This window comes from Lutra lutra, chromosome 8, assembly GCF_902655055.1.
Source record: "Lutra lutra chromosome 8, mLutLut1.2, whole genome shotgun sequence".
NCBI lineage: Eukaryota > Metazoa > Chordata > Mammalia > Carnivora > Mustelidae > Lutra > Lutra lutra.
The window spans coordinates 92,626,134-92,638,742 of record NC_062285.1 but is presented as its reverse complement, the minus strand read 5'-3'; the positions used below and the strand labels follow the sequence as shown (position 1 = coordinate 92,638,742).

General features: G+C 41.7%; 1 protein-coding gene across 2 annotated transcripts in view; it reads right to left on the bottom strand.

The window, feature by feature from the left end:
- Positions 1 to 10,668, bottom strand: part of TBC1D30 (TBC1 domain family member 30) — an 81,785-nt gene extending 71,117 nt beyond the window's left edge. For both annotated transcript variants that reach the window (XM_047742244.1, XM_047742241.1), the window contains exons 1-2: positions 10,092 to 10,668; positions 4,869 to 5,033 (exon numbers count right to left, since the gene is read on the bottom strand). In XM_047742244.1, the coding sequence (XP_047598200.1) occupies positions 4,869 to 5,033; positions 10,092 to 10,551 (625 nt within the window). In that variant the 5' untranslated portion in view covers positions 10,552 to 10,668. The remainder of the gene's footprint in view (positions 1 to 4,868; positions 5,034 to 10,091) is intronic.
- Between the last annotated feature and the right edge of the window lie 1,941 nt (positions 10,669 to 12,609).

Here is a 12,609-nt window from a genome sequence, read left to right as displayed (position 1 = left end):
CTCTATTGGCCATTTTGGTGTTATCCACTGTACAGGAAAGCACAACTAAGAGATGAAATCAGTCTTAAAAAAAAAAAAAAAAAAAACATTTGAGGGGCACCTGGGTGGCTCAGTGGGTTAAAGCCTCTGCCTTCGGCTCAGGTCATGATCCCAGGGTCCTGAGATGGAGACCCGCATCGGCCTCTCTGCTCAGCATGGAGCCTGCTTCCCCCTCTCTCTCTGCCTGCCTCTCTGCCTACTTGTGATCTGTCAAATAAATAAATAAAATTAAAAAAAAAACTATTTGAGCAGCTGTATCTGATTTAGTTACTCCCGAAGCCACAACCCTGGAATTTTAATTATGTAAGCCAATCAATTTCCTTTTTCCCTTAAATCAGTTTAAGTTGTGTTTCTGTACTCATGACTGAAAGAAGATTCTTCACTATTATAATGTTATAACAAACAAAAAAAAAACCACGATAGATTGAACATCAGTGCATTAATCATTGAAAATTGTATTTACGGATAATTTATGTCAATGGCAAAAAAAAAGGATACAAAAATGTTATTTAATACACTGACTTTGGAAAAACTTTGTATAAAAAACAACTTGAGGGTACCTGGATGGCTCAGGCAGTTAAAGCATCCAACTCTTGATTTTGGCTCAGGTCACAATCTCATGGTCCTGGGATCAAGCCCCACATCAGCAGAAAGTCTGCTTGTCTCCCTTTCCCTCTAAACATCCCTCCTGCTCAAGCTTCCTCTCTTTCTCTTTCTCTCTCAAAATAAAATAAATACATCTTTAAAAAAAACACTTGAGTAAATATTTGGAACTATGAAAAGACTGTCTTTAAAAAATGATTTTCCTCTTCTTTGTAATTTTGTATTTTCCAAAGTTTCCATAGTGTATTATAGTTTTAACACTTTGTATTGAGATATAATTCAAACACCATAAAATTCACCCTTTTAAACTGTATAATTTAGCAATTTCTAGTATAGTCACAAGTTGTGTAACCATCACCATCACCTAATTACAGAACATTCTCATCATCCCAGTAAAAACCCCATCGCATTAGCAGCCCCTGACAACCAGGAATCGACTTCCTATTTCTATGAATCTACCTCTCTGGACATTCCAAATAGAAGTGTACAAAACATGGACTTCTGTGTCTTGCTTCTCTCACTTAGTAAAATGCATTCAAGGGTCATCCATCTTGTAACATGAATCAGTACTTCATTCCTGTTTATGACAAGACTCTTCCATTATATGGACATACCACTCTCGTTAACCCATTCATCCACTGATAGGCATGTGAGTTGTTTTCACTTTGGGGCTATTATGAATAATGCCGCTATGAACCTTCATGTACAACTTTTCATGGAGACATATATCTTCAGTTATCTAGGAGTGAGATGGCTGGTTGAGTGCATTCACTTTTTTTTTTTAAGTTCATTTACTTTTATAACTTGTTTTTAAAACACAGAGAATTGTTTCTTTGCGGAAAATGTTGAATGTCAGTGCCACCAAACTCAGCCACACAAATTCCTTCTCCTGCCACAGAGAACAAGGTACTGTGTTAGAGAAGACAACCACAGGAAAAGAACAAAGATCACTAACTCTTTGACAAATATCAGTGACCACCAGGCATTTATGAAGGAGAGCAAGCCTTAATCACACTCTTATCAAGATGTCGGGGTAGATACATCAATCAAATAGGGCTGTAAGCTGTTTAAAATTCCTGTACTTATTGACAAGGTTAAAATAAAGACAATACTTCCATGAATGTTCACATTTTTTCCACCCTTTTCTCTTATCACAGTTTTCCAATGATAGCTAGATTTTATCACTTGACTTATGCCACCATTTCACAAACTCAACCAGCATAAATAACTTAAATATTTACTACACTGATGCAGAAAATTGTAAAATTAGGAAATGCTTATAATTAAGAGGACCTTCCTTTTGCCTTCAGGGGAAAAAATAGTTAAATCATAAGGAAAGCAAATCACTTAAAAATCTTAACATCAGAATCAAACTCCTGGCCAAATATTGATCTCATTCTTCTCACTGTCTTGAAGCCATGAGGTAGATTTTCCCATGTACACATCCGTGTACTTAATGAATAGTGACAGCTCCTTCTATTCTTATCATTAATGTTATTATTAATATTAAATTGGTTATACCATGGTTATCCTTAGATAGACAGTTAAATATAGGGAAAAATTTGCATTTCTACAAGGCATACAGTGATCCTGCTCTTCTTATTCCCACCCCTGTTTTGAAATAAAGGGATTCTGGGGAGCCTGGATGGCTCAGTTGCTAAAGCAGCGGCCTTCGGCTCAGGACATGATCCTGGAGTCCTGGGATCAGGTCCCGCATCAGGCTCCCTGCTTGGCAGGGAGTCTGCTTCTCCCACTGACCTCTCTCCTCTCATGCTCTCTCTCTCTCATTCTCTCTCTCTCAAATAAATAAATAAAATCTTTAAAAAAAAAAAAAGAAAGAAAGAAAGGGATTCTACCATAAACCTTGGTGTAGGAAACCAAAATATCCAGGCAGTTATAGCATACGTGTTCAAAATAAAAACGATCTAGTCATTTTGGTTCATTATCCACACTTACTTAGGAAATCATTATATCCCCTTTGGTGTATCAACAGAAAATAACCCATTTTAATATCAAAGATTAAAATAGTTTCATATTACAACATGTTATAGAAGGGGGAGCATCACTTATGGAAAGCATTATAAGCACTGGATCCATATAGAGCGGGGGAAGGGGGGTTATCTGGACTTTTGTATGTGAAATACCAAGAAGTCAACATGCATGTTGTATTTAAATGCACCACTGCCCATCACTACTAAAATGAAAGCTCAGTTATTCAGTGTAAAACAGTGAAATCTAAATTCTTTAGAATTCTAAGCAAATGTATCTATGGCAGTCAGACATTGAGTCCCAAAACATCTAACCTCTGGAGAAATAACCATTCAGTCAAATTCTGAGTAATGTCTATGTCATAATATAATGTATGATGAGAATGATAATTCTGATCCATTGTCCTTTCTTAATTTGACAAAAAAAAATTCTGTTCCATTTAGTTAAGTCTTATTGCCAAGGTGATAATTGAATTCCCAAGGTTAAGAGGCATTAATCCCATTTTCTCTGAAATACAAAACTGTGGCTAGATTTAAAGAGACAAACTCTAAAATACATAGGAAGGCTGCATTCACAAATTCGCAAATTGAATTAGGTGCTTGTGAACACATTTTTCTGAAAAGACACAAATGCCAGTCCTTTTATCAGTCAAGTAAATTTAAACCCTAAACAATTATCAGCCCCTGGTAATTATCAACCCCTGATCCCGTGCCAGCCAGCCATTCCTCTCCATCTCCTTACACTGGTCCCATGCGCCCTTAGACTCTCCCATACACCCAAACTCCATGCATTTACCACTTTGTGCTTTTAACTTCTGGTACAAACGATAATAATGGGTAGATGAAAACACAGTTGAAATAAAGAAAAATCAAGGTATTTCAAAATAAAAGGGCAAAATAATAGCATTTTTACTCGACACTTGGGAATCAGAATCCATGGAAAAATATCCAATACCTACAACACACGCTAACTTTTTGTAGATAGACATATATAAATATATGCAGATGTGTATATATCTCCATCTGTATTCTCCTTCTCTAGCTATGTCAGACAAGTGCCTGGCTCTGGAGAAAACCTTATTCAAAACCAGTCTATTCAATGACCTTCTCTCCCCCTTTCTCTATGGACCATTATATCATTATGATAATTAAGCAACATCCTGTTTGATATACATTAGATTGAAACCTTGTTTAGTAAACAGCAAGAATAATAATGTGGGGATAACAAACAGTGATATAATAAAACAGGAGGAAGAAAATGTGGTATTTACTTTTAATAATAAACAGAAGAATGGCATTTAAGCCATTAATTTTATTATCTGAAACTAATCAAGTCCTGAAAATTGCTTTAAGAAAACAGACACATCTTAATTTGCAATTTTAAAAAACTGTAAAAGGTATCACTTTATATCTAAAATGTGACAGGGTAAAGCAACAAAGTAAGGCAACTAACTATCACGTGCACTTGAAACGCTGTCACACGCATTTTTATCAAAACATCATTGGTGTCTCTATTTGCCATACCTGAACACACTGTTCTGCCATGCTGCATGTTAATAAAGAATAAAAAAACAAAAATGAGGACATGTTAGCAGAATAAAACTAAAACTACTGCATGGAGAATTTAAAAAATTAATTCACAAGCTCTTATATCTAGTATTAAACATGGATCAGTGATTCAACATTTTTAACTCAATTAACAAACCACACAGTTCTTAGCTATGAATGGATAACTCAATTAACAAACCACACAGTTCTTAGCTATGAATGGATGACCCATTTAAAATATTTAATTTGTTAAAATATTTTGTCCTTTTTAGATTTCAAAGCAAGTTGGAAGATCCTGTTACAAAAGTGTCCTTCTCTTAAGTCAATTCTTAATGCACTTATTAGAGTGACAAAGCGTAAGAGAACAAAGATATGTCTTTTAGGTTGTGTCTATTTGATGCAATTCTAAAAATAAATATTCCAGTCATTATTTAGCATCAGGTAAAAACTATTGTCAAAATGAAGTACTACTTCAAACCCAAAATAGTAAAACTAAGTTTGTAACATCCGACATGTACTATACATTGCAACCGAAAAACTAGGAAACTGAACTGTTCATAGTTCTTAGTTGCGATGCTATAAGCTTCCATTTAAAGCTTTACAATATAGCCAGAAACATGACCACTGCTCAACTCCACTAACATTCCAGACACATGTGGCCAAAGGGCTGACCCACACTCCTGCACTTACTTCGCTTCTGGGACACAGCCTGCAAGCATGCAGTCACAATGTCGCAGTTTCTCTGTACTTTGTGCAGAAGCCTGTCTTTTTGCTTCAGCTGCCGAAGTAACTTTGCCGACTGAATGCCAATTCTGTACTTTAGCTCTTGAAGGATTGTCTTCAGTTCATTAGTGTCTATCAGTAAAGAAAAAGAAAGAGAAAAAGGAAAAGAAAATAAATACCCAGAGAGGGACAAAAATTCCAATGTAATGCTAATCATAGGATAAACACCTAGAACACTCATTTAAACCAGGTAATTCTGGGTTCTCACCCAGGATTACATGTATGTATTCAGCTGAGATATTCTTTTTATTTGTTTATTTATTTGAGACAGAGAGAAAGCAGGAGCAGGGGCAGGGTGGGACGGGGCGGGGGGGTGCAGAGGGCGAGGAAGAAGCAGACTCCCCCCACTCTCTTAGGAGGGAGCTCAATGAGGGGGCTCGATCTCACCACCCTGAGATCACAGCCTGAGCCAAAAGCATACAGTTAACCCACTGAGCTACGCAGGTGCACCCAGCTGAGATATTCTGATCAAATAAGTCACTCACTCATTTCCTGCCCTGTCACTGAAACAAATAAATTTTATCCCCGAGGCTACTTGCAACATGTAAGCAAAGACTCTTGTCATATTTAGCTCTGGTTTACCTTTCCTTGCCTGAAAATTGGCATGTATATTTTGTATCATTAAAGTTTAGCTCAGATGGTAAGCTTATAAGATTCCTTTTGGCGCCTGGGTGGCTCAATGGGTTAAAGTCTCTGCTTTCAACTCAGGTCATGGTCCCAGGGTCCTGGAATCGAGCCCCACATCGGGCTCTCTGCTCAGCAGGGAGCCTGCTTCCGCCTCTCTCTCTGCCTGCCTCTCTGCCTACTTGTGATCTCTGTCTATCAAATAAATAAATAAAATCTTTAAAAAAAGAAAAAGAATCCTTTTGGGACTGTCACATCAATGATAAACCTAATAGCTGATAACAAATGTTTTTAAAACCACTTACATGTTTGTACACCATCAGTTAAAAAGTAAATAATAGAACCACATTTTTTTAATGTAGATGAATATAGCAATATTGGTTTTGTTTTAAATATACAATCTTCCAATAGATTGACTATTAGGTACAATATATTAGAAACTCAGCAATTTTTCAAATATGAGAGAAAATATATTTCCTTTCAATGGATAAAGTAAGGATAATTCCACATTCATAAAATTAATATTAACAAAAGCTGTCTTTCCACAACTGAAAAAAGATTTGGGGATCAGAACTATTGACAATCTTTATATGAATAATCATTACCATTGGGAGTTCTGTTTGTCACACTTTTTCTTTTAAAGAACTTATTATTTATTTGATAGAGAGACAGACAAAGAGAGCACAAGTGGGGGTAGGGGACAGAGGAAGAAGCAAGCTCCCACACAGGGCTAGATCCCAGGACCCTGGGATCAGGACCTGAGACAAAGGCAGATGCTTAATTGACTGAGCCACCCAGACACCCCTGTTTGTCACTTGATATTATCATTAGTCACTACAGTGTGACTGCCAGTCAGGCAAGAAGCTTCCACTCGGCTTGGCATTAGCTAGGCTCTCATTAAAGGTCCTGTGTGAGATTTGGATCCATTCATTTTTAAAGGGATTTGGAGAAACTAGTGAGGACCAAAAGAGAACAAAGGAAGTGTTCAAAAGTAAAAATAAATAAATTTTAGAGGTCAAAGAAAATGAACTTTGGGGTCTGTATAACAGAAGTACAAGGGGGTCCTTTAACAGCAGTCCTATTTGACTACAACATGGAAAATGCATTTGACCTTAAAAAGAACTCCCTTTGGATCAAGCAACTACCTTTTTGATCTTAGGCAAGGTGGTGCTCTGAGTCTCACATTCTGCTTAGCATACAAGATTATTCTGAGAGACTAATGTGAATAGTCTTTATAAACATCAATATAAATAACACTAAAATAAGAATAAGGGAAGAGAACAAAGGCTGATTATTTCTCTTACCTTGAGTTTAACATGGTGGTATCTAGTGGGAAGTAAGAGCATATTTAGGTTAAATGATATTATTTGTGCCTTAAGGACAATTAAATATGGAAACAAGCTACAAGAGACCAGAAGGCTCTTAGATCAAGTTCCTAGATTCTTTCCATAGAACAAATAGTCTTTCTCTCAATGTTTAAAATTTTTCCTTCCAGAAAGAAAAAGGGTAGGAATATCATCATCTTGAATTTACATTATAGATTTCTTCCAACAAACGATCATTTTTAGTGACTCTTAAGGTACCTACAGCTCTGTGACTCTCTGAATTACATGTATTGTCCAAAGTAGGAAAAAATCTCCAGAGTTGAGTTTAGAGGGCGCCTGCGTGGCTCAGTGGGTTAAAGCCTCTGCCTTCGGCTCGGGCATGATCCCAGGGTCCTGGGATCGAGGCCGGCATCGGGCTCTCTGCTCAGCGGGGAGCCTGCATCCTCCTCTCTCTCTGCCTGCTTCTCTGCCTGCTTGTCGTCTCTCTCTCTCTGTCAAATAAATAAAATCTTTAAAAACAACAACAAAAAAAAAACAGAGTTGAGTTTAGAAATTTCTACAGCAATATCTGCTGATACATAAGCATCCTGAAGACAGAAGGAAGCTCTCCTTTATCTTTGTATGTTCTACCACATCAGACACTTTTGCTGTTAAATGAGTGTTAAATAAATGAGTAAAAGTGAGACCACCAAGTGACAAGCAGTGGATGACCTCCTCTCTAAGGCATTCTGGTATATACGATAATAATAAAAATAGTATCTAACATTTGTTGAGTATTTTACACACATTAACTTATGTAATTATCACCACAGCCTTCTCTCAGGTTAGGTGTTGTTATTATCCCCACTTGTAAGTGAGGAAAATGAGACACAGAAAGGTTAAAAATTTTGCCCAAGGTCACACATCTAGCAATGAACAGTGGCAGGATATCAATTCCAGCATTCTGACCTCAAAGTTCACCACCTTTATAAAAATGCTGAGAAGAGAGCCAAGATTTCCTGAGAAATCATCACATCTCACGTAAAGGAAGGGCCCACACATGTTAAATATCTTTAAATCAGTGCTACAGCAAAATTCCTAATAGAAGAGTGAATTAACACACCGGTTATTTATTTGCATTATATGAAATTCTTACTGAGCACTATGTTAGCAGGGATACTTTTTTGACCCTGAAAATATATCAAGTAATCTAATAAACTATAAAATTATTTATATAGGCAGCTGTTTTCACATCTCTTTATTCTTAGTATTCTAATGATGTTCATCAATAAATGGGTGTCTGTGTGTAAGACTATTAGAATATGGCACTTTTGTTCATCCTAATAGGGTTGATTTAAAGGAAAGAAAAGGTTAGCAGGCAACTAACCAGGCAAGAAGACTGGAGACTTGGAAAAAAAAAAAAAAAACAGACTCTTAGAGGTCTTATGAATTAATAGAGTGGCCACTGGTTTGAAATCCACATGCAAAGCTGTACTGTTACCTCTTCTTTATAATTTAGTTTGCCAAATTTCCTCTTCCAAAAGAAAATTACCAATCCCCAGAATTTGCTCAGTAATGAAAAGCAAATAGCCTTGTAAAAACAGAAAGCCAAATCATAATTCTTCAAAATTGACTCTGTTGGATTCTGAAAGAACTACCGCCCTGCGGAACTCTTGGCATAAACAGACACTCAAAACAGCCAAATAACTGTATCAAATAAAATGGCACTATTCCGGGCAAAGTCCCAGGCAGAGGGAGGAAGGTGGAAGCCATTTGTAACAATCAGATGGGAAAGAAAAAAAAAAAAAAAAAAAAGCTAGGAAGCCAAGAGGAAGTTGAAAACTGTTTACATAGATTTGAGAAAGCAGACAGGTTTATTCCTTTTCTGCTGTGTGTTTCCCTCCTCAGCCCCTTCCCCACCCCCACCCCCAACTACAATCAGGAGACAGGAGGCCATTCTACAGTATCCTCTCCTTCCTCCCTCTTCTGGTAATTTAGCACAAGGACATTAATTCAAGAAATGTTATGGTGACTTAGCATCTGTTTTCCACATCCCACTTCTTTTGTAAATTGAAGTCTTGGTATACCTATAAAAAAGACAATGTAGGGGCGCCTGGGTGGCTCAGTGGGTTAAGCCGCTGCCTTTGGCTCAGGTCATGATCTCAGAGTCCTGGGATTGAGCCCCGCATCGGGCTCTCCGCTCAGCGGGGAGCCTGCTTCCTCCTCTCTCTCTGCCTGCCTCTCTGCCTGCTTGTGATCTCTCTGTCAAATAAATAAAATCTTAAAAAAAAAAAAAAAGACAATGTAATAACTGTGTTAGTGCCTGAAAGGCAAATTATTACGAACAGTTGACAGGGGGAAGAAATCTCCCACATCCGGCTCTCTGCTCGGCGGGGAGCCTGCTTCCCCCTCTCTCTTTGCCTGCCTCTCCGCCTACTTGTGATCTCTGTCAAATAAATAAATAAAATCTTACAAAAAAAAAAGAAAGAAAGAAAGAAAGAAATACCAAATTAGCCTCCACCCACCAAAAGGAAGGCCATTTTCAGGTCGACCTTTCCAACTGAAGGTACCAGAGTCAAATCCTGTGATAGTGCCAACACAGTGGGGCCCTCCAGTAATCCTCCACTGAAAGGCCGGGGTTGGGGGGGTGGGGGGATTCGCCTAGTGAGCTTCCTGAAACCAGACAGGCGGGCAGAAATGGAATTCATCCGCTCTGCTTAGAAACTGCATTATCGAGTTATTCCGCCTCACTAGTGAAACACTATCCTTAGGCTGTAGCCAGGGTAGGGCGGATTAGGGGAAGGGGGAAAAAAATCAGCCGCAGGAGTCGCCTCTCTTCTCCCGGCGCCCTCTAGGTAACTTCTGGTACACGTATCAGAAACTCCAAACCTGTCCTCACAGCTGTTCTGGGGAAATCAGAAGGTGGACGGCCTCTCCCTTCGGGCCTCCACGAACACGTGACCCGGCGCTAAGGTTCCACTGGACAACTCGAGAGGGAATGGGGGTCGAGGGGCAGTAAGAACCAAGTTTGGTCTTGAATTGGTGACACTGCGGGCACTAGCGACAGGTCAGAGGAGACGCCGCAAACGTACTGAGCGCCCGGCGGCTCAGCCAGGTGCGCCCAGGTGAGCGCTGGGGCGCGGGCGGGCGCAGCGGGCGGGGCTCCGGGCAGCCACCGAAGCCCCCGGGCCCCGGCGCTCACCTTTCTGCCGCAGGTACTGCCTCTGGTGCCGCTGGCTCGGCCGCTCCTGCAGCTCCTGCAGCACGCGCGAGTCGCCGGCGCTGCCGCGGCCGCCCAGGAACACGTCGGAGCCGGAAGCCTCCGTTGAGCTGTCCAGGCTGTCGCGGCGCCGCGGGCGGCCCCCGGGCCCGCGGCCCGCGCCCACCGCCTCCTCCTCCTCCGCGCAGCTGTACAGCTCGGTGAGCAGCCCGCTCACCAGGGACGCGGTGCGGCTGGTCCGGCCTTCCCGCGGCTCGCCGGACTCCGGGTCCTCCTCCGCCCCGCAGGAGTCCCGAGAGCCCCGAGGCCGCTCCGCCGACGGCGCCCCTCGCAGGCACGGGGCTCCGGGCACTCCGGGAACCGCTTCCTCCTCCGCGTCCTCCGGCCCTGCCCCCGGCTCCCGGCGCCCCATCCGGCCCCCGCCTGCGGGAAGGACCTCCATGGCCCGCGGCGTGCGATAGCCCGGCTCCTGCCGCTCCTCCCGCCCTGCGGCGCCGGCCAGTTCCGGGAGGAGGCGCGGCCTCTTCGGCGCCTGGGGTGCCCTCGGCCGGGCGCCGCGCTAGCGGGCCCCAAATCCCCGAGACGCCAGACCTCCCGGCTTCGGGGACCCGAGCGGCGGCCTGCAGCTCCCGGCCTGGAGAAGCGGAGGGGCGGGGTGGGGGTGCGGCCACGCCTCCGGACTCCCTAGGGACACCTGCGGCAGGTGAGGCCCCACTTCGCCTGGGAACGCTATCCGATCCGCGTTAAGGAGGAGGATGTGGCCAGAACACACCAGGATGAAGCCTTTAGCTGGAGGGGGTAGAGCGCTCTGGCCGCCGCCACATTCACTTTTAAGCACTTGATTCAAGTCAAAAAGAGGGCAACTCTTGCATCCGATTCAGCCACCATCTAGAAATCAGGCCCAGAGAGCTCTAAATACCACGCGCTCGGCCGATGCCAGGAACTGCCTTCTTGGCATAGTCCGGACACAATACCCAGCCCTTCCCACCTCCCCACCTGATCTGGGCGCCTTCAAGGCGCTCTTAGTTTCTGACAATAACCTTTTGGAAGAGGTGGCATATACTTGAGATTTAATAACGCTGTGAACTTTTATCCTTCAGTGAAAAGGGAAGTGCTAGATTAAGATCAACTAATTCCCGGGCATGGGACCTAACAGAATGAGGGTTTTTTGTTGTTTTTTTTCTTTTTCAGAATGAGGGTTTTAATAACTGTCCATGAGATGACCAAACCAATAAATTGACATGGCTGATTCTGACAGTAAAATCAAAAGTTTTTGTGATATTCTGAAAGATGTATCTTTATATTAGATCTCAACTCTGAGATGCCCCTCCACTGTATTTTTGTGAATTTAATAACAATTTTCAGTTTTGAGCGCTTTTTGTGTGCCAGAAACTGTTCTTCGTTCTTTGCACAATTTATCCTAGTTCTCATGTTAACCCTATAAAGTGGGTATAGTATTTTTTTATTGAGGTATAATTGACGTAACATTAAGTTAGCTTCAGGGGCGCCTGGGTGGCTCAGTCAGTTAAGGGTCTGCCTTCAGCTCAGGTCATAATCCCAGCGTCCTGTCATGGAGCCGGGGATATGGCTCCTTCCTCAGTGGGGAGCCTGCTTCTCCCTCTGCCTGCCACTCCCCCTGCTTGTGCTCACTCCCCCTCTAACAAATAAATAATCTTTACAAAAAAAAAAAAAGTTAATTTCAGGACACCTGGATGACTCTGTTGGGTGTCTGCCTTCAGCTCAGGTCAGGATCCCAGGACCCTGGAATCGAGTCTCGAGTTGGGCTCCCTGTTTGGTGGGGAGCCTGCTTCTCCCTCTGCCCCTCTCCCCCCACCCAACCCCAACCCCGTTCATGCTCTCTCTCTTTTACTCTTTCACTTGCTCTCAAATAAAAACTTTTTTTTAAGTTTATTTCAGGTGTACAACATAACACTTCAGTATTTCAGTATATTTCCAGATGATCACCAGGACAAGCCTAGTTAACATCCCTCACCATACATAGTTACAAAGGTAAGCGCTATTTTATTCTCACTTTTCAGATGAGGGAGCCGAGGCACAGAGAGGCTGAATTACTGCCCATCACAAAGAATAAAGTGAACTTCTCTTAAAGCTTTAAGTGTCTGGTTTTCATTATGGATAAATACATATTCCTTACGGATGAATATGTATTTGTCTATCTCCTAGCACTATTAAATATTTGCCGTATTACTAAAAAGAGCCACAATGCCCCTAGTGAACAATGGCGGTGCTTTATGTCTGTTCAGCACACTTTTTATTTTTCAAGGCACTTTCATAATAGAGCCTGACCCTACAGGTAAAAACCTGATGTCTCTTGGCACTACCACCACAATACTTGTAAACAGAGTGAGAACAATAGGACCCTTTTTGAAATTGGAGTTACTATAAGAAAAGCAAACTGTCAGTAACTTTTTCCTTAGGCATCCAGAATTTGAAATTATTCTAGAAATATTGTTTTATGGTTTCATAACTATATTAACTA